This window comes from Phocoena sinus, chromosome 7 (genome assembly GCF_008692025.1).
Source record: "Phocoena sinus isolate mPhoSin1 chromosome 7, mPhoSin1.pri, whole genome shotgun sequence".
In the NCBI taxonomy this organism is placed as follows: Eukaryota; Metazoa; Chordata; class Mammalia; order Artiodactyla; family Phocoenidae; genus Phocoena; species Phocoena sinus.
This window is the reverse complement of record NC_045769.1, coordinates 100,190,964-100,214,299: the sequence shown is the minus strand read 5'-3', so window position 1 is coordinate 100,214,299 and position 23,336 is coordinate 100,190,964. Positions and strand designations below refer to the sequence as shown.

Genomic DNA, 23,336 nt, shown 5'->3' with positions numbered 1-23,336 from the left:
TTATGGCTACTTGAAGGGAGAATTCGGATGAGCAAGGCCACTATTGGACATCGCAGTAGTTTAGACATCAGGGAATCAGTCTTGGACAGAAACTGGATCTCAGAAATACAGAAAGGTAGAAGAAACTGGATTTGGATTTGGAGATGACACAGATGCAAAGGGAGACAAAGGAATCAACATGACAATCCCGTAACGTAAGAAGCACTGATTCTGTGAGCGAACAGACATTTGTAAGGGGTGGCAGATGCAAAACACCCGTAATTTCACTGTGGCACTAATGTTCGGTAAACCTCATTTAGAATAATTATAAACAACCTCCACAGATGTGAATAAGGGTGAGTCTCTTCCATTCCAACTCCAGGTTCAATTCACACCTACCTACCACTGCCAACATGACTGTCAAGAAACGGAATACGCTTAATTCATAGGATCAGAGAAAAGGAATAACTTTATGAAGATGATGAATATACCTTCAAACTATATTTTCTTTATATCTTAAAACACGTTTTGTAGTATTCTAAAAAGAAACAAACCAGTGAAATGCATGGTCTTTTTCCTTAAAATCACTAAAAGCTAATGGAGTCGATAGGAAAATCTATTCATAAATTCATAGATCCCAGGGAATGTAAATTATATGCTAACCTAAGAAAACAAATGACCTATTTCTACAGTTTAGAAATTCTACATGAATTTAAGATTTTTCTATAGATTTCTGACCTCTATTCAAAAGGTATCTTGATTCCTAATCCTGGATTCTGTGTCTAGGTGAGAAGGATCATTATGCAAGTTTATGAAACATTGATTGAAAGGGTTGCTTTATTTTTAAAAAAAGACTTTCTAGCACTTGTTTCAAAATATGTGAAATGAAAAACAAGAAGTCCATGTCTTGCATTAATTAACTCATATTAAAACCTTTCCTGGAGGTGAGATGTGATTAATGGAAGCGTGAGTATCAGAATTTTCACTTACTCCATTCCTCTTGCAAAAAGTAAACCCATGTACCAATAACAGGAAAGGCCTGCTTCTACCCTGTACAAGCATTATTAATGAAACTTCGAGTGGTCTCTCTGGTCAATTATTTGAAAATAAATCACAGGAGAGCCTGCCATTCAGGTTCTCAGTGATATAATTCAGATTTGTCATATTTATGTTTTCAGAGCAGAGACTTTCAAATGGAAGAAGAAATCGAATCTTCATTTAGATCTCAAAAGGGGGCTGGGAATACAGATAATCAACATGGCTTGTTTCCTCACTTTTCTTCATTTGCTCTCTTGTAACCCTGATACATAGGTTTTGCATTGACCTGTTAAAAACTGATAAGTATGATAAATTACAATAATATTCAAGTCAGATAATATATACCTTGGCTAGAGAATACACAGGCAGCTTGACTTGGCACTTCCAGATCTGAAGTCAGTTTTGATTATGCACTTTTCTTAAATTTCAACTCAAACGTATCATCGGCTCCCATATGCAAAGAATTTCTAAGGAAATTCAAATCGTTTCTGGAAACCAAACTTTTGTAAAGAGAGTATTAAACCATGAGCACTTCAAAGAAGACCCTAAACAGGTGAGCAGCTAAAAACAGTAGAAATCAGTCAGGTTGTTAAAAATTTTTTTACCTAAAGCCTTACAATAACCGACTGTAAAATACCCAGTATATTTAGATCATAAGTACGTATGTGTACGTGGTGTGTGTACATACGGTAATGTACACACACCACACACACATACATATATATTCAGCATTTTCATCAAGGTAAATGCAAAATTACCCTTGCAAAAGAATGAAATAATCTCAGATGATTGAGAAGCACAGTAGCGATAAGAATAAAAATACTTACTAAGTGCTGCCTTGGGCCAGATATTGTACAAGCCCTTCATACAGACTGTCTCTCACCCTTGTCACACTCTCCCCATCTGCTTCCTCTGAAGGTGAGGAAAAGGTTTTCGAGGGGTTCAAGCATTTGCCCTACACTGCATGATAAAGGGAAAAAGAAGGATTCAACCTGCAATCTGTTGGACTCTGTTTTCAACCTTACATCATGTTGCCTTCTTCCCCAGAATATAATTAAATCTGAAAATCATTTGGCAATTCCAAAATATATTGTACAAGAAAATGTACTGTTCTGGTTAATGGAATAAGCATGTTATCTGAAAGTTGGTTTAAAAATTATTAATGCTGGGCTTCCCTGGTGGTGCAGTGGTTGAGAATCTGCCTGCTGATGCAGGGGACACGGGTTCGAGCCCTGGTCTGGAAGGATCCCACATGCCACGGAGCAACTAGGCCCCTGAGCCACAACTACTGAGCCTGCGCGTCTGGAGCCTGTGCTCCGCAACAAGAGGCCGCAATAGTGAGAGGCCCGCGCACCGCAATGAAGAGTGGCCCCCGCTTGCCACAACTAGAGAAAGCCCTGGCACAAGAAATGAAGACCCCAACACGGCAAAAATAATAAATTAATTAATAAACTGTTACCCCCAACATCTTAAAAATAAAATTATTAATGCTTTAAACAATTTTCAAATAAACCACGGGATGACAAACTTGAAAAGAAAATGAAAATCATTTTTATTCTGTAGAAGATATTACCAAGAGTGCTGTTAACATCAATTATAGTTTAAAATAAAATGTTTATTTTAATCAGCTTTGGATACAAGTCAGTTTTCTGTATTTGGCCTGGCAGTGGGTGTTATATTTACCATCACATATGGGTATGTTTGAAACCTTGGAGATTTAGGACGGCTTAACTAAATGAATCTACAGTAGAGGAGCTCTCTCTTAAGTGTCCCATTCTTTCCACTGAGCCTACTTCCCAGCTTTCTCTACTATCCTGGAAATGACAAGCCCTCCTTTAGTTAATACGTAACAAATGATAAGGATGTCTCTATCAGGTCGGGGAGGGGGGGTGATAGGTGCACAATTTAAAAGCCTTGGAAAACAGGTGTTGTCTAGATGGAGAAAAGTAAAAGGAGATTAGTTATTGCCAAAAAGCTTGTGGATCAGATCAAGCATAAACTTTAACACAAGAGTGGGCTGGGAATAATCAACACTGAGCTGTAAGACTTCTCAAAGCGAGGCCGCATACACGAGGGTGGAAACATTTCTAACTCTACATGAAGACGTGCTTATGAAGAAGTTTATACTCCCTCCATTATTAATTTGCCCTTTTTTGGAGCCTTTACAGGTCTTCAGATGGGAAGAGCTCCACCCTTTGCTAGTTGACGTATGTCTTCGTACATATACCCCCGTTATAATATTTCAGTGAGACGTAGACTTGATTAGAACACACGAAGTCACTCAGCAAGTATGAAAATATATGGAGGTAATTTTAATTGTCGCAACATCAAAAAGGTTGTGTGTATTTAAATATTGCATAGGAATAACTGTAGAAAAATGTGTATAAAAAATCTTTCGAATTATGCTAAGCCCAATATTGGGTCACTCAGTCTCACCCCCCAGTGATGGTAGGTGCACCCACACTGGGCTCCCTGCAGGGGGTTCCACTACTATGCACATTCTCCTGAATGACTGAAATGACTGAAATCTCACCTCCTGAGATATTTCTATAAGTCACACCCCTTTTTTCTTCGAACTTCCTCTTTCTCCATGCTAATTACCAATATGAGTGCATTACATTGAAAACAATATGCGTATCCAGCAGCTAATTGCCCTGTTAGTGAGAATTAGCCAATGTTTACTTTCAGCCTGGTCCCTTACAGCATAGGACAGTAAAAAGTGAGTTTTGATTGAGTGGAAATAAGGATGTTACAGAATATTCTGAAGTCTGCATTTCTGCCAAATCAGGCTAGATGCCTAACCCAATAATTTTTATTACATTATTAAAATATTTTTATGCATGTGCAAACTCATATGTAATCCTACACATATGTGTACTAAACAATGCAATACTCAGTAAAATGTTAAAATAATATACCAGCTGTAGGTGATTCAGTGATCCTCTAAGCTTTGTTTTCCCCTAGGCTCCCGTTCCTAGACTATAAATTTAATGAGAGTATTGGTATGAAACAAACATTATTCAAAAGCTTTAATGTATTATTTCATTCAATCCTTACCACAAGCATGTAAAGGATCTGTAGTCACCTCCAGTCACAGATGAAATACAGAAAATGAGTTATCCTGCCCCCCAAAACACAGCAATGACTGGCCAAGCTGAGATATGAACTTGAATCTGTGCTTTCCAGTGCATAACCTATAGACAGTAGTAAAGAAATACTCCTGGTTGATGGCACAAAAGCGCACAGTCCTAGCTGCAACATTCTAGTCTTGTGTATGTTGGTAAACTGTAAGTAAATCTAAAATGTGCCTATAAGTACTAGAAGCTTAAAACATTATGTAATTATAAATGATTCAAGGAATGAAAACTGGGAAATAGCTTTATTTTTACTCAGAGAAATTTGGTTTCAGTGTTTCGTTTCCAATGCAATGCACTTCATAAGATAATACAGTATTCATATTTAATAATACAATTTTCTTTAACTTGTTTTTAATATAGTTTAATCTTTCTTAAATGTGCAATTTGCTCAGTCTTTGAAATAAACAGAGAGAGTAGAAGCTTATACGCAAGGAATGTTTTGTGGTATGTTCTAAACTCAGTAGATACAATGTCATATATACACAAAGATATACATAAAATATATATAATAAGAAATTGAGGGATGGTAGGAAACGTATAATATCTCCTAAGTTATAAAGACTTCTACATAGCACCTGCATCAAATGTCTTTCATAACCAAATCATATAGAATTCTTCCACCAATAAGATAGTATATATTTTATGTTGAACGTTTAGAAGTAATAAACCTTCTGTTAAATAAAGTTTTTCAACATGGTTTCTAAAAGCTATTTTTGAGGTTCTGAGTTAAAAACAATACTTTATAAACTAAATTATAACATGTTTATGTATTAGTAAGGGAAAAAAGGAAGAATAACTTTTTTATGAGTTCATTAAGCATACATTTGAAAATTTTAATCAGGTTTGCTAGACCAAAGTTGAAATAAAAATAGTGAATCCTAATTTCTTTATGAAAACATTTTAGGTTAATGTTACATAAAAGTCAAACGTACCATAGGTATTTTACAAAAGGCATTTTATACATTACATATTTAATCGCAATTCTGACCATGAATTATTTCATCAAGAGGCTGCTATGTGCTGAACTGTAAGTGACTGGATTTCTATCAGAATGAGTTTTGTTGTTGTTGTTTCTTTTTTTATGCATAACTAATGCTGTCTCTACAGCCAAAGAGTTGTTTATAAAAATATACTTTTTAGTCATACTTCAGAAAGTGAGGTTATGGGTTTTTTTCCTTGTTTGTTTTTGTTTTTGTTTGATTTCGTTTTTTTGGAGCCGAGGACTGTCAAACATTTTAGGAAATACTTTTCCCCATTGGACTCAGCAAAAGGGTGCCACCTGGTGGCAACGTGGGCAAATTCTAAACCAGGTCTAACTATAAAAATGTACTTGTTTAGGAAGCCTTGAAAGTCTCATCATTACCAAGGGCAAATGATACGAAATTTTTTTTTAAGTTCCTATGTACTTATCAGGGTATATCTGGTTCTTTTTATATTATTTTAATCAACAGAATAGATATTAAGTTAACTTTTAAATTTCAAGAGATATTATTTACATTTATAGTTGAAGCTTTAAACAAATTCTTTACTTTATAATCACGGTAAATTTGTACACACACATACATAATACTTGCAATTCTTCTGCATTATGCTAATCGGAGTGTGTTGAACTATAACTGTGTAGAGGTTAGAGGTGGAGCTTTTTTTAAATTAATTTATTTATATTTTTTATCTTTGGCTGCATTGGGTCTTCATTGCTGCTCGCCGGCTTTCTCTAGTTGTAGCAAGCGGGGGCTACTCTTTGTTGTGGTGCACGGGCTTCTCATTGTGGTGGCTTCTCTTATTGAGGAGCATGGGCTCTAGGTGCACAGGCTTCAGCAGTTGTGGCTCATGGGCTCTAGAGCACAGGCTCAGTAGTTGTGGCACATGGGCTTAGCTGCTCCGGGACATGTAGGATCTTCCCGGGCCAGGGCTAGAACCCGTGTCCCCTGCATTGGCTGCTGGATTCTTAACCACTCTGCCACCAGGGAAGTCCAGAAGGTGGAGCTTTAGACTTAAATGAGCTTATTTTTCTTAAGTGCCATAGACTAGGGCTATGTCTCATCTCTACCACTTATTAAGTCAAGGTTGATCAAGTTGCTTAGTTTGTTTAATCCTCTGTGTTCTCATCTCTAAAACAGGAATAACAACAAGACCTAACTCAAAAAGTTGCTTCGAGGATCAAACAGAAAAATGCATTCATTGAATGTTAACTTATCGACCCAGAGGACAGTACTCAGCACACAGCAAGCATTCAGGAAGTGATTTCCAAACCTAGTAAGTTACAACTAGCCACTCAAGATTTTGTATCCCTTGATGTAAAATGGATATTGATTATACGCTAAGTGAGAATGACTGTTTCTACCAATAGCAAACATTTATTTTTAGACATTTTGTAAATATGGAATGTTATAAAAACAACAGAAGTAACTGTTATAAACATTTATTTAACCAATGAAGCTTTAAAGGCAAGACTACTGAGATGATAAAAATATCTCCAATGATTCAGAACGTTAATAAAAATATTCACTTCCTGTTATTCTTGCTGCAGCTGCTCCCAGAGGAAGGGCTGCCTCTGGTCATGGCACCCTGTACCAGAGCAGATAAGATGAAACAGGGACGTCCGGCTCTCTAAAGGACCATCACAACAACCAAATTATGTGGTTCATAACCATTTCACCCAGAGGAAAGACTATGGTCTTCTACGGCGCTGTAAGTGGAAATGCGCATTTGATGGCATCAGGACAAGGCATCTTTGAGGTTTCATAAACATCTCTATCACAGAAAGCACAGGACCTTTCTGACAACATTCAAAAGCTTAAATCACTCAAAATCAATACCTACTAAGTGACTACTTGGAACACGCCCCTTATTTAACCATTAAGTAGAACTTCATAAAGCTACAGTTTTAGATAAATTTGTGAATCTTTTTTTTTTCCAGAAATATCGCAGAAACTTGAACAGTCAGTCATGTCTATATGGAGGTATTATATCTAGGACCACATGAGAGTTGTCTGACAACTGCAGAATTAGGTCACAATGACTAATACTGTTAATAAAAATTTAGTAATCTTAGAAGAAATAGCTTAAGCACTGACAGCAATTGTCCACATCATCTGGTCATGATTTCACATGTCAAGCTATAGACAAAGAATGGACTACATATAGGTATTTTCTGGGAGTGCTTGGAAAACCTCCAATGGGATGCTGCCATGTATATTTCAGTCTTTCTTTTCCCTTGAGAAATCAATCTCTTTCATTTTAACTCAAGCGTAATATGCATACCATTGACATTTTAAAATCATGTCAGTGCTCAGAAAGGCACTTTAAAAAACTCAATTAAAACAAGAGTTCTGCAAATGGCCACTCCCTGACTATTCGAAGTGACCATAAACAAAAACGCACACTAACAAGAGAAACAACGGATTCAAACTTGAATCTCTGTCTTTATATGAATTTTAAGTACCAGATTCGTTCTGACAAAAGGCTTTGCTGTCCATATACTACTTGTCCACCATTTACATATACATTTTCAGCTTCTGTGTGCTCTGCTTTGCTTCTTCTTCCCCACCTCCACCACCACTGAACTGTCCGCAGCACCTCAAGTAACCAGCTGGTGTCACAGGTTAGTGAGCAAAGATTTCACGTGGGGACTCTCACCTGACTAATCATTCTTATTGGTAGCATCATTCCAAGAGCAAGTAGAGAGGCTCAGTGGCTTGTTAATGAAGTTTAAGGGCTGTCAGTCTGAAAGAGGATATTAAACCCATGTTCCTCTCCTGAAATTATTTTTATAATCTGCTAACCAGTTGTTACTTTGTGATGTGTGCAGGAGGGAGCAGGGAAAAGAGGTATGAGGGGAAGGGACATATAGTGTAATACAAATGTTTTAATAATCTCATATTTATCTCAGGGTAGGGAGCAAAGAGTATGTTTAAGAAAACAACTGCTTTGTAAAAACTGCAACATTCATCCCAGTAAAGGGATGGGGAGCTGTAAGGCATTGAGTAATCCTCACCACCTGTGTGAAACATATGTGAGGGAAATGAGAAGGGGAGGGAAAAGGAGAAGAGAGAGGCCACTAGGCAGAAGCGATGACCAGGACTAGAATATTAATAACAGCAGCCCTGGCGTCGCCTCCTCTGCCCACCCCCACCCCCGCCCCGGCCACTCAGGACGATTTGGACAGCTCCCCTTCACTAGTTCCTCAATGCTTAGAATATGCGAAGAGCCGAGATGCTACTGGAGCCTCGCTGTTTGCACCCCCTTCACCCATGTCTAGCAGTGAGCTAGGAGTGTCTCTGCCAGAAATGCGTCGGGCGGCCTTCAACAGTGCACTCGGGGCAAAGGGACCATCTCTGTACCCCGGCGCCTCCCTTCTCCAGCTCCCTAGTTATCCGCGGACCTAAGTGTAACCCTCTAGGTTCAGACTCTCTAATTCAGGTAAACGTGACGGCATCTCGACCCGGCTTCTCACAGCCGCCCTCTTCTTTGCCAGGGCACCTCGGCGCTCCCGACCCTCCAACTTTGGGAAAAAGCGACACCAAACTCCCGAGTCACCCCACTCCAGGGACAGAAACGAGATGGAGATTCACCATATGGTTATGCTACAGATCCCCAAAGACCGAAACACAAAGGGGGTGGCCGGAGCGGAAAGACGGAAAAGCAATTAAAATAACCCTCAGCCAGCACAGGGCACCTCATCTCTGCAGACACAACACATCTGGACCCAACAAATCACTAAAGCCAGTATCCTCCCAGTTCCCCCTAATTATGCCTTTTTGCTCCAAGCTCCGTTCCAAGCAGACCACCTCAAAGGTGTGCGCCCCCGTCCCCGTCTCCTCAAAGGAAAAAAGAAAGGAACGGAAAAACTCTGCCGGCCTAAAGGTCATTCGCTTACTCGGGTAGCTTTGGCCAGCGCTCGTCTCACGAGCTACGTGAAGACAGGGTTCGAACCCAGCAAGTGGACGCCTCCAGGCGCGCAGCAATTCCTCCAACGTGCGTTACTAGGAGCCAAGAAGCCCCCATTCCTTGGCCCCGGCCACCTCTCCCTCCCTCGCTCGGGGGCCCTCCCGCTGGGGTTCCCTGGGCCACCCCAGCCTTTACCTCTCTCCCCACTTCCCCGCGGCTCTCCACCGTGCGCATCCTCTCGCCCGGCCCCGGAGCGCGCTCAGATGCTCTAACTTCCTGCGGAGTCCATGCATGAGCTGAGGAAGAGCCTTGGAACTGGGGCGGAGGGAGGGTGGGGAGAGGGAGGCGTGGGAGCCGAGCCCGGGAGGAGGGGCGGGGGGAGCGCGGCTTGCAGTCTCCCTCCCCTGGCGGGCCTGGCCGCAGCTGCCAACTCTCACCTGGTCCGCCGACTGAGCCTGGCTCGCCCTGGCCCCCGGGGTGGGCTGCTGCTCCGGCTTCATGGCTGTCATTGCCGGCGGCCCGCGTTGGCGCTCACTTCCTCGCGGGCACTTCAGACTCGGGGTCCGTCACTTGGCAGCGATCGCATGTCACAGGCGCCCGACGCTCTCCGAATCGGAGGAAGGGAAAGCGGCAGCGACGGGGTGGGGGGAGGGGAGCGATAGGGAAGGGAAGAAGAGCGGCACCAGGCAGGCTCCCCCCCTTCGGCTACCGCAGACCCTCTAACTCCCCACTCCCCCCGCCCCTCACCACCCCAAAGCGCTGAGAGCCTTGGAGACGAGACACCAGCAAGAGACAAGTTAGTGGAGCGGCGAGCGGCGGGCGAGCGGCACCTGACCGCGCTCGAGCTTTGTCTCGCAGTCCCGGAGGAGCCCGGCTCGCATTCTACCGCAGTCCGCGCCCCCCGCCCACCCCCCGGGGCTCCCCGCGCCGCGCTCAGCCCGCCAGGTGGAGCAGCCGGGCGCCGCGCTCCAGCATCTCCCCAGTAACCGCAACGCAGGAGAGAGCCCTGCGCCACGCGCCAGCTCCCCACACGCTCGACCAAGGCTGCCAGGCTCCACGGGTCCCCTCACCACCCCCCCAATCCCCCCGCAGGCTCCTGCTAAAACCCGGAGAAGCGGAGTGCCAGCGTGCAAAGCCCTCGGTGGCTCCAGCGCTGCCATTGGGCATGGTCTAGCGCTCCGAGAAGGCAGGGGGCAGCGGGTTACTGGGGGTCCAGAGCCCCATCCGGGCCACCAGCACCTGTCGGGACCCAAGAGGGTGTCATTGCTTATGACCCGAGGCTTTGCGCCTCCTGATTTGGGTCAATGGGCAGGGGTCCTTTAGCCTTCAGCCTGGATTCCCCTGATAGCTCTCTGGTAAATAATGCCAGTGGAATTCCTAAAGGTTGAATAAAAACAATAATGATGATACTCTGGTACTCACATTTTTCTTTTTTCTCTCTCTCTCTCTCTTTCTTTGGACACGTAGAAAACCCTTCAAATTTTAAGTTCCTTTGCAGCCTTCCCTTCGCTCAACACAACTCTCTCCCTTTCAAAGTTTGTTTATTGAGCACCTATCCTGTGCCAAACACACTCTCCAAATTCCCCACAAGCAGGGAGTTTACGTTATAGTGTGGGTACCAGGAGCCCGGAGCATGGATACAAATCAATGAGTCAATGTAGCTCTTTGGAGGCTGAATTCCTGTGGGTATAATAGACAATGTCCATCAGTTCCATCCATATGCGCTAGCACATGGCTTTCCCCGGCTGCTAGAAAGGACCCGCCCAAAGCAGATGGACAAAAAGCATTCTCTGAGTCTCAGGCACAGGCTGACCAGAGACAAGGTGGGAGGAGTTAAATACCCGTATGACTGTACTTGGAACATGGGTCGTGAGGAGTTTTCAGCAGAAGGGACCTAGCATATGTGGGGGGGAGGGGAACAGAGTAACCTTGAGTCATGTTTTTTTGGCTAAGGACCGACTCCATCCTTGTCCGAGTCACTTAAGTCCAAGAACTAGCCACCTCCTAGCTGAGGGAATGTTGTAGGATAAGAGGAATTGAGCTCCTGCCCTGTTAATTCCTGAAACATGCATTGTCACACTTGTCCTAAGCATTAACTGTCCTAAGCCTTTAAGATGTTTTTTTTTAAAAGAAAGCAATGCTCACCAGATTTCTGTAGATTGGAGAATAAAAATAAAATGACTTTCTCTACAAAAAAGGTAGTATTTGACTGGAGGGAGAGCTTGCTTTTCAAAAACAGATAGTGAAGTGCATATTACTAGTGACCTGTAATACAGTGTGTTGGTCCATCTTGATAGAAATAACTTTGTGATGGGAATAACTCTGCTAGTTGTGAAAGTACAAAACAAAATTTTCAAATGAAACAATAGTAAAATAGCTGTTGAGCAATTCATCCATTAAATCTGACAATCCAGGTTTTCCCTCACATGTAATATTTTCAGAGAAAGGGAGCTACATTAAAAGTATTTCTGTCTTTATATTTTGCTCTTCTCTTCATTATTTCAGTGTATTCATCCTTTGAATGTGTTTCTATTTTGGACAATTGACTTGACTTGCAGAAATTTAGTTACGTGCAAAGATTTCTGTCCACATTGGACAAGTATAGACCGGAGGGAATTATCCTCATTCTATTTAAGATTACTTATTTGATCGAATTAAGATCTTCAACTTGCATCCATTTTCAGTATTCAGATAAAATTCACTTGGGTCACAATTCAAGATATTAGTTGTATGTTTCATGTATAATGTGTACATATATCATTTTTTTTGAAGGAAAGCTTCTTTGATTTAATCTGAGTCTGTGTCTTTTTGGTGGGTTCTTATTTTGTCTAAGATAAGAACATTATGTTATAGCTGTTGGGATCTAAGTTAAGGGCATTAATTAAAACTTAATCACAGGTAAACTGATGTCCCCAACTTAAATACTCTATTTTTTGAAATGTGATGCCCTTGAATTACAATGTAGGATTTTCTACTTCATTTCTTATTGAAGAAAAAAGTCTACTGTTCAAGAAGAAAAAAAAAATACCTTACATTCTGAGAGAGAATGTCTCCCGCTGAGTTTTGTATGGTTTCTCATTATAGATTATCGTCTAAAAAAATAAAACACTAATTTACAATCTACAAAGTTTTAAAACTACTCAGTTAGATATAATCCTAGTACAGTGTAGAGAAGAGGACCTGGACCAGATTAGATGTTATCAGATTGGCAGTTGCACTAGCCCCCATCACACATAGAGGTATGGGCCAGGGTTAAGTCACTTATGTCCTGCCTCTGCTTCCTTATATGATAAAATTCAGAACTTTCGACTAGGTGACCATTAAAATGTCTTCTTTCTCTAAATTTCTTTGACTATACATTAATTTTATGGAGCAAAAGACTATCATCGGAATGATAAATTATATATGTTTAAAACTTAGTGAGACAATTAAGTACTTATACAAATACCAAAAAAAGAAAAAAATCAGTAGATAAGTAAATTACGTCACAAAGGATCCTTAATATCCACCAAACTTTCCCCTGCTCTCTAGTTACACATAAGTGTATAGTAACAATTCTTGTCTTGATAATATTTTTAGAAATCTGAAAATTAAAATTAATTTATTTACAGATTATCATTTCTGAAAAGTAAAGGTCTATTAAAGGAGAGTTTTACAGAGATTTATAAAATATTTTTGATGTGGACCATTTTTAAAGTTTTTATTGAATTTGTTACAATATTGCTGCTGTTTTATGTTTTTGGTTTTTTGGCCACAAAGCATGTGGGATCTCAGCTCCCTGACCAGGGATCGAATCCGCACCCCCTGCATTGGAAGGCAGAGTCTTAACCACTGGACCGCCAGGGAAGTCCCAGATTTATAAAATATTTTTGAGTACTTTTTTCATGTATTATCTTTGATGAGCTAGCTCATGGACAACCACTCATTTTATAACACTCAGGCAATGATAAAGGAAGTTTTTCTGCAGATTTCGTGGAATGGAATCAGACTCTTATAACTACAAAAACCTGAAGAGATGGCTCAGCAAAATCCCCTCTATTTTGTTTTATAAATATCCAAACCTTGCAACATGCGCATATCATTCAGGAAGATTTCTAGGATTCAGACTCCACTATTCCCTTCCAAAAATTTTGACTGCCTCAAATCCTAGTTTCATGTTCCCATGTAGACATAACCCACTATGTTGCTTCCTCAATACATTGACTTAAATTTCCCAAGTCGCTCAAAAACTTTCTCCATATACAGCATTGTGACCATTTGTGATGTCTTTCTTTCCTTGATATTTGATTCTTTAATAAAAGCGTGATGCCAATGCAGTACATTTCATCTTACCTAAAATTATTAATATGAATAATTGAGGATAGGTTATGAGATTTAGATAATAATTAAATTCATTGAAGATTATCGTTAAAACGCTTAAGCGTCAGTGGCAAACATGGGTTGTTCCAGAATACTTAGGTCATGTGTGCTGTATTCAGTCTTCCAGTTCAAAGAGTAGATCCAGGACCATAAAATTCCACATGTCCTCCAACAACCAGTAACAAATAAAGCCTGGTTAAACCCTGATGTGTTAGAAGACAGAGTCCCTTGAGAATTTATGAAGCCGGGAAGCCTTCACAGACAAACTCTTCAGCTTCAGATCAATTACTTAAGGCAAATAGGGCTCTGTAAGGGCTGATTGCCTGAAATCTCTCCCTTCTTTTTCCTTCTCTCTCTTTCCTGAAGTAAATCTGCAAAGTCACATAAAGGCCACTTTGATGGGGATTTCTCTAGCATTAGCCGGTCCTCTATTGAGTGTCTATAATGAGCACAGCATCAGAAAGACAGTTCACGAGCTGTGCCTTCAGAGACCTGGCCTGAAACGTGCCCAATTAGCTTTTCGGAGATCAAGAAATAGCTTCAGTTCACATATTCCGCTATCATTTGCTTTTGATTTATAAATCATCTCTACTCACCTCAATCAGCTTCTTGAATTCCCCAAAGCGTGTATCATGTCATTGGGCAGAAAACCAGTATGCTGAGCAATCCTCAGAAATAAGATATATATTGGAAGCTCTAACCAGTAAACTATCACAAAAATATATTAATAAAAAAGAAAGAAAAATAAGCAGGATCACTACATATTTGAGTGATATCCATGCACACTGCTCATCCAGTACTAAGATGCTCTTGGTGTTAATTTAACTAAACTTGTCAGTCTCTGTCTATGATAGGAACTTTCCTGTTGTAAAAATTCATAGTCCAATTATGATCTCTGGTGGAAGCAGACAGAGTTGCAATACCCTGAGAGCCATTCTTGTTGCTCACTGGAGACCAGAAGATATTGACAAACTGCTCATTCGCACTGAGACCCAGCGCTGTACAGTCCCCTGCGTTGTTACATTAACACACCTCGAATCTTCCTTTACCCCCAACAGCCCTCTGTGCCATATCATATATAAGGGTATTAAGACAGGGAAACAATGAACATGACTTTTCCCATGTAATATTTTCTCTCCAATATATAGCTGAATCACAACACCAAAACATCTAGAATGTGGGCAATTTACGTGTTATCATGATTATTTTTACCTAGATGCTTTCAAGGGATCTGTGTTTATTTATTTGATTTTTTTAAAGAGTAATTATTTAATGAATTGGTTGTTAGCATTGTAAAAAAAAATACCTTCTCTTTCTTTTTGTTGATAATTTTTTTTCCTGATCTTCCTATTTCTTTAGAAATGAAATCAACTTTCCTGAATCAGATGTTGTCCACAAATGACAGAAAGATTGTCAGATGTGGAAGAGTACTTAGAAACATTGGCATAACGTTTGTTCTTTTCAGATAATGTGTCTGTGATAGATAAATTTCTCTGAACTTGATATTTCTCACTTTCTAACCAAGGCTTGATTTTCTAATGATTCAAAATAACCTCTTTATCTTTTGTCCTTGGAAAGTACATTATAATTGAGACTTCTCCTACACTCAGACTTCATAATGGTTACCTAACTTCTTTCCTTATATAATTCCCAGAATAGCACAAAGCACATTTCCCATTCAGAGAAATATTTAATAAATTGAAAGAGAAAACTTTTACAGTGAGATCTTGACTAATTTTGGAGAGAAGAGAGAATTTCCATCTTTTGTGCCAATTTCACCATGCTAAATGTATTTTTAAGAATTTAGCACTAGATTCAAACTCCCTTATGAATTTTTCTCCTGAAAACAAATAGACTAGACTATAGTCTATTTGTAAAACAAAACAGACAGACTAGACTATCTTAGACTAGATAGTCTAGTCTAAGATTTAGGTGAAAAGGCTCCAGACGATCCACTAACATTAAAGGGCCCCTGGCATTCTTCTCCCACTACTACCACTAGAGTTTCTACCACTAGAAATTCTTCTTCTATCATCTCCAAAGGAAACTGAGGCCAAGTTCTTGGATTCCCAGCCAGTCCTTTCACCCCAGAGTCATCTGTTTAGATTTTACAAATATAGTTCCAGGATATCTTGGGGTGTGACCTCTATTGAAATGAGGCACATAAAATACATCTCTCATTACTAACCACTATTTAACTCTGTTTAACCTATTAGCCTAGATGGGTTGCCTGCTATTTTTGTAGATCACTTCTTATATCCTTATATTCATCTATTTATCTGTCACCTACATCTATCGATATTTGGGAAGATAACTGAGTCACTTAATATCTATCTTATCAATTTAAATATTTATTAACTCTGTGTATCTTTATTCAAATCTAAAAAGGAGAAAGAGGAAGAAGAGATCAAGGAAAAGTGGGAAGAGAAAAAGAGGGGAAAAGACAAAAGAATGATTTCTAAAGCTATTAGGGATATTTGTGTATATTAATTATTTTGTATTTTTTTTTTTTTTTTTTTTTTTTTGCGTACGCGGGCCTCTCACTGTTGTGGCCTCTCCCTTTGCGGAGCACAGGCTCCGGACACACAGGCTCAGCGGCCATGGCTCACGGGCCCAGCCGCTCCGCGGCATGTGGGATCCTCCCGGACCGGGGCACGAACCCGCGTCCCCTGCATCGGCAGGCAGACTCTCAACCACTGCGCCACCAGGGAAGCCCTCTTTTGTATTTTTGTTAATGTTTTCATAAGAATTGTGAAATACCTTAATTCCTTTTGGTTAGGTCTTAAGTATAGCTCCTGCCATTGTTTTATTTTATGTATTCATACAATTTTAGAAAGCATAGTCCAAATTTTAATTTCCTTATCCTCTCTAGTTGATTTATATTTGATATTTTTCAATCAGTATCAAGCCTATATTTTCTTGTAATGTTTATCATTTTTGCACTTAACAATTGTCTACACGCGTCAGTGGAAGAGGTAGAGAGAATCTATACTAAATATCACAGTTTATACAAATCAATGACTAGAGAAATACCATTTAATTAGCTATTTTATTGAGTCAGCAGTGTTGTTATGTGTTTAATCCTACTTGATAGGGCATCAAAATAGCCTCATAGGATGGATGGGCAGTCTCTCTTGTGGTCTCCTACCCGCCCCCCCGCCATGGAGAAGCCATCCACTCACTTGTCCATCTTCCCAAATGAAGTTGATGTATTAGGACTCAGCTCCTCTCACATCCTTTCCTAACTCAACTTCACAGAGACACTCCTCGTTAACACTTCTTCTAGTGTATAAATCACTGCACAACTTATGCCTTTATTCTGTACTAGCTTGCTCAGAATTCTAATTGTCACAAGAGACATTTCATCTTTCTACTACACTGTAATTTGCGGGGGTGGGGGGAGAAATCCTGTTGGGGGCAGAGGTACAGTTTCTGTGTGTGCAGGGGTTATGGGTAGGAGTCTACATCAGTCTCATTGCTTAAGAAAAGGGGTCTTGACGGAAATATACTTTGAAAAAAAATAATTCTTCTCCTCACCACTTCAATAGTAAGCCCTCTCAGAATTTCCTATGAACTTATATTTTATTTAACTTATTGAACAGTGTCACCCAGGGAAAATACCTTTTCTCTGTCTCCCTGTTGTCTCAGAATATTTTACCTTTTTCTATTTAACATGTAGGAATTATATAATCTTGATAATCCTCTGATCTGCTGAGTCTGGATATGGGTAAAGGCTCACCAGACACTGCTGTGTTTCAAAACATTAAGTGAAAGCCAAATAAACTTGGAATTTTCCACTGCTTATGAGCAGATATTATGTGTTGTAAAATACATAGTATTTTACAGTGCTGAGCCTCCAGTGCTGAGAACTCACAGGGAAAAATGAATTTGGAGATAAGCATCATATTGGCAATGCCGCTCTTAAGGTATTCTATCTTCCCCCTAGGATATAAATCTTATACTGAATTTGAGGAAGGAGGAGCTATACTGGGTAAAATTATGAGGAAATGTTGACATTGAATACAATGTTTTGTCATCTTAATATAGTTTGAATTTCTGTAGCCTGTTCCATATAATGCCAAAACTACCACAAGGTCGATAGAATCTTCTAGAATTATGCCCAACCTCAGAGCATTTTTATTTTTGTTTTGCATCCTCTGCAAACATTTTAAACAAGGTTGTTTGTCTGATTTACTAGTCTTTGGACCACATATTCAAAAAGAGGGTAATAGGAATTACCATAGGATGAGATACACAAATAATAGCAAGAAGGGAAAATATATAACCTTATAAATGGAAAAGAGAAGATTTGGACCTCCACTTAAAATGACAGAACAACTTAGTACCATTTAGCGTTGCGGGGGGAGGCGAAAAGGGGCAAGCATCCCTCTGCAACTCAGTAGGATCACAGAGTATAACCATATTATAGCATAGTAAAGTTGATGGTCAAAATGACGATTCAAAAAAAAAAAAAAAAAGGAAAATTGGCTTGGCATACTTTCTTTAAAAGACAAGGTTATTTGGGGAAGATGGACTGTGGTGATGCCCGCATGCGTTTAGGCTGGACGAGAACTAGACATCAAAACCAAAAAGCACAACATTTACAACAAATCCAGATAAGAAACACCTCTACTAATCCCTAAATACCAAAAACCGCACAGCCTGAGTGCCCTTGGTATCTATATGGGAGAAAGCAGAGGGAAGCAGTAGGGCAAATGACATACCTACAATCCCAAAATATTCAAGGAGAGAGCCCCAAAATAGTCAGTGGATATTCACCAGAAAGCACAGTGTGTCAATATAAAAATAACTAGGAGAGGTTTTGTGCATTCCAATAGTGAGTGAAAGGAAAGGGACTCTGCTGGGAGTCGATTTCCCATCGATTTCTCCCCTTTCTGCCGGTCTCACTGGCAAGAAATGGTCTTTTGTTCTAGAGTATCTTTTAAAGAATACTTGTATAGCAATTATCCTGGAAAGAGGGAACAGTGTCTCCCTCTGGAGCAAAGGGAAAGCATGTTTTCTTCCCACTGTACGAGATTTGATTTTCCTAAGCTTAGGATTCCTCTTCTACAACCCACTGTGTGAACCAACATCCATCTGGGTCCAATCACTCACCTCCATGGGACTTGGGGAAAAAGAGAGCTCACACAAATATGATGATGTTTATGCTCTTTGCTGTACTAAAGTAGTAAAGTTCTTTGTCTCTGACCCAAAAGTCTCATATTTTTTGAAAATATCCATAAAACCGGTAGGTTAACTTGTTAGCTTGTAAGCCTTGTAAAATCTCAGACACTTCATAGCTCTTAACAAGCCAGGGTCAAAGTCTAAGGTGGCTAGAGCAGCCTAGATCCTTTGACTCTCCAGGGCTTCTTTCCAATACAGGAACCCGTGATAAGGAAAAACTACTAGAAGTGGAATCAAAATTGAGCAGAATAAAAATAATAGAGATGAAGGAAAGAGAAAATACAGACCAAAGGTGAACAGATCCAGGAAATCTAATAGCACAAGACATTTTATATATATATATATATATATATATACATATATATATATATATATATATATATATATAGGCACTACCTGAAAACAAAACAGATTTGATTTGAAGTTAAAGTTGAAGTCTGAACTTTTAACTATCTAAAAGTTCAAGAAAACTGCATTCATATATAAAAATGAGTAGACAAAAAAACTATCACAGTCAAATTCCATTTAAAGATTAGCCTTAAATACAAACTTCCTACAAGAAAGAAAGGGAATAATATCCCAACAGATCAAGGACTGGCAAACTACAGCCCACTGACCAAATCCAGCCCACTTCTTTTTTTTTTTTTTTTTTTTTTTTTTTTTTGTGGTAAGCGGGCCTCTCACTGTTGTGGCCTCTCCCGTTGTGGAGCACAGGCTCCGGACGCGCAGGCTCTGCGGCCATGGCTCATGGGCCCAGCCGCTCCGCGGCATGTGGGATCTTCCCGGACCGGGGCACGAACCCACGTCCCCTGCATCGGCAGGTGGACTCTCAACCACTGCACCACCAGGGAAGCCCCCACTTCTTATTTTTATAAATAAAGTTTTATTGGAATATAGCCATGCTTATTCATTTATACATTGCCTATGATTGTTTTTAAGCTGCAGTGACAGTGTCAAGCATTGTGGCAGAGAACAAATGACCTGCAAAGCGTAAAATATTTACTTTCTAGCACTTTACAGGAATTTCACCAACTTCTGCTATTGACAAAGAAAGTTTTCCCAAAAAGTCATGCTCAAAATATTTTCAAAGCTATAGCACACCATTGCAAAATGAGCTAAAGGAGATTTAAAACAATCATACAATATATGAAAAATAACAATCAGAATTTTTAAAACTCTGAAATAAAGGGACAGAACTCAAGAAAGAATTAGAAATTGTTGAAAAGTCATTAGAAATAAAGACTACTCTAGAAGTAACATAAGAGCATCTAAGCACAAAATGATACTCTAAGGAAAATCAGGTGGGAAGGAAAAAATGATAAGAACCAAAGAGAGTTTTCAAGAGAAGATGGCATAAGAGTAAGACGCAGAGATCACCTTCCTCCCCACAGATACATCAGAAATACATCTACACGTGGAACAACTCCTACAGAACACCCACTGATCACTGGCAGAAGACTCAGACCTCCCAAAAGGCAAGAAACTCCCCACGTACCTGGGTAGGGCAAAAGAAAAAAGAATAAACGGAGACAAAGAATAGGGACGGGACCTGCACCAGTGGGAGACAGCTGTGAAGGAGGAATGGTTTCCACACACTAGGAAGCCCCTTCACAGGCGGAGACTGCCAGTGGCGGAGGCGGGAGGCTTTGGAGCCACTGAGGAGAGCGCCGCAACAAGGGTGCAGAGGGAAAAGCGGAGAGATTCCCACACAGAGGATCAGTGCTGCCCAGCACTTACCAGTCCGAGAGGCTTGTCTGCTCACCCGCCGGGGTGGGCAGGGCTGGGAGTTGAGGCTCGGGCTTCGGAGGTCGGATCCCAGGGAGAGGACTGGGGTTGGCGGCGTGCACACAGCCTGAAGGGGGCTAGTGCGCCACGGCTAGCCGGAAGGGAGTCCGGGAAAAGGTCTGGAGCTGCTGAAGAGGCAAGAGACATTTTCTTCCCTCTTTGTTTCCTGGTGTGCAAGGAGATGGGATTTAGAGCACTGCTTAAAGGAGCTCCAGAGACGGGCGCGAGCCACGGCTAAAAGCGCGGACCCCAGAGATGGGCATGAGACGTTAAGGCTGCTGCTGCCGCCACCAAGAAGCCTGTGTGCGAGCACAGGTCACTCTCCACACCTCCCTTCCGGGGAGCCTGTGCAGCCCGCCACTGCCAGGGTCCCGTGACCCAGGGACAACCTACCCGGGAGTACGCAAGGCGCGCCTCAGGCGGGTGCAACGTCACGCTGGCCTCTGCCGCCGCAGGCCCGCCCCGAACTCCATGCCCCTCCCACCCCCCCGGCCTGAGTGAGCCAGAGCCCCCGAATCAGCTGCTCCTTTAACCCCGTCCTGTCTGAGCGAAGAATAGACGCCCTCCGGCGACCTACATGCAGAGGCGGGGCCAGATCAAAAGCTGAGTCCCGGGAGCTGTGAGAACAAAGAAGAGAAAGGGAAATCTCTCCCAGCAGCTTCAGAAGCAGCGGATTAAAGCTCCACAATCAACTTGATACACCCTGCATCTGGGAAATACCCGAATAGACAACAAATCATCCCAAATTGAGGAGGTAGACTTTGGGAGCAAGGTAGATTATTTTTTCCCCTTTTCCTCTTTTTGTGAGTGTGTATGTGTATGCTTCTGTGTGAGATTTTGTCTGTATAGCTTTGCTTGCACCATTTGTTCTAGGGTTCTGACAGTCCGGTTTCTTTTTCTTTTCTTTTTTTTTTTTTGTACTTAAATTTTTTTTTTATCTTAATAATTATTTTTTTATTTGAATAACTTTATTTTATTTTATCCTACTTTATTTTATCCTCTTCCTTCCTTCCTTCCTTCCTTCCTTTCTTTCTTTTCTTTCTTTTTTTCTTTCTATTTTTTCTCCCTTTTATTCTGAGATGCGTAGATGAAAGGCTCTTGGTGCTCCAGCCAGGAGTCAGTGCTGTGCCACTGAGGTGGGAGAGCCAAATTCAGGACACTGGTACACAAGAGACCTCCCAGCTCCACGTAATATCAAAAAGCGAAAATCTCCCAGAGATCTAAACTCAACGCCAAGACCCAGCTCCACTCAGTGACCAGCAAGCTACAGCGCTGGACACCCTATGCCAAACAACTAGCAAGAATGAACACAGCCCCATCCATTAGCAGAGAGGTGCCTAAAATCATAATAAGTCAACAGACACCCCAAAACACACCACCAGACGTGGACCTGCCCACCAGAAAGACAAGATCCAGCCTCATCCACCAGAACACAGGCACTAGTCGCCTCCACCAGGAAACCTACACAATCCACCGAACCAACCTTAGCCACTGGGGACAGACACCAAAAACAATGGGAATACGAACCTGCAGCCTGCAAAAAGGAGACCCCAAACACAGTAAGATAAGCAAAATGAGAAGACAGAAAAACACACAGCAGATGAAGGAGCAAGATAAAAACGAACCAGACCTAACAAATGAAGAGCAAATAGGCAGTCTAGCTGAAAAGGAATTCAGAATAATGATAGTAAACATGATCCACAATCTGGGAAATAAAATAGAGAAAATGCAAGCTACATTTAACAAGGACCTAGAAGAACTAAAGAGGAAACAAGCAATGATGAACACAATAAATGAAATTAAAAATACTCTAGTTGGGATCAATAGCAGAATAACTGAGGCAGAAGAACGGATAAGTGACCTGGAAGATACAACAGTGGAAATAACTACTGCAGAGCAGAATAAAGAAAAAAGAATGAAAAGAACTGAGGACAGTCTCAGAGACCTCTGGGACAACATTAAGTGCACCAACATTCATATTATAGGGGTCCCAGAAGAAGAAGAGAAAAAGAAAGGGACTGTGAAAATATTTCAAGAGATTATAGTTGAAAACTTCCCTAATATGGGAAAGGAATAGTTAATCAAGTCTAGGAAGCACAGAGAGTCCAATACAGGGTAATTCCAAGGAGAAACACACCAAGACAACATATTAATCAAACTATCAAAAATTAAATACAAAGAAAACATATTAAAAGCAGCAAGGGAAAAACAACAAATAACACACAAGGGAATCCCCATAAGGTTAACAGCTGATCTTTCAGCAGAAACTCTGCAAGCCAGAAGGGAGGGGCAGAACATATTTAAAGTGATAAAGGAGAAAAACCTACAACCAAGATTACTCTATCCAGCAAGGATCTCATTAAGATTTCATGGAGAAATTAAAACCTTTACAGACAAGCAAAAGCTGAGAGAGTTCAGCACCACCAAACCAGCTTTACAACAAATGCTAAAGGAACTTCTCTAGACAAGAAACACAAGAGAAGGAAAAGACCTACAATAACAAACCCAAAACAATTAAGAAAATGGGAATAGGAACATACATATCGATAATTACCTTGAATGTAAATGGATTAAATGCTCCCACCAAAAGACACAGACTGGCTGAATGGATTCCAAAACAAGACCCATATACATGCTGTCTACAAGAGACCCACTTCAGACCTAGGGACACATACAAACTGAAAGCGAGAGGATGGAAAAAGATATCCCATGCAAATGGAAATCAGAAGAAAGCTGGAGTAGCAATTCTCATATCAGACAAAATAGACTTTAAAATAAAGACTATTACAAGACACAAAGAAGTACACTACATAATGATCAAGGGATCGATCCAAGAAGAAGATAAAACAATTGTAAATATTTATGCAGCCAACATAGGAACACCTCAATACATAAGGAAAATACTAACAGCCATAAAAGGGGAAATCGACAGTAACACAATCATAGTAGGGGACTTCAACACCC

At 40.7% G+C, this 23,336-nt stretch overlaps 1 protein-coding gene across 8 annotated transcripts in view; it reads right to left on the bottom strand.

Moving 5' to 3' along the window:
• DPP10 (dipeptidyl peptidase like 10) overlaps positions 1–23,336 on the bottom strand; it is a 1,311,492-nt gene that overhangs the window by 659,472 nt on the left and 628,684 nt on the right. The window contains exons 1-2 of one of the 8 annotated variants that reach the window (XM_032638354.1): positions 9,482–9,571; positions 9,240–9,359 (exon numbers count right to left, since the gene is read on the bottom strand). The exons of 3 other annotated variants lie outside the window; for them this stretch is intronic. In XM_032638354.1, coding sequence (XP_032494245.1) covers positions 9,240–9,359; positions 9,482–9,553 — 192 coding nt within the window. In that variant the 5' untranslated portion in view covers positions 9,554–9,571. Of the gene's footprint in view, positions 1–9,239; positions 9,360–9,481; positions 9,578–23,336 lie in introns of those variants that run through there. 4 more of the 8 variants (XM_032638362.1, XM_032638355.1, XM_032638356.1 and 1 more) reach the window with 4 other exon arrangements.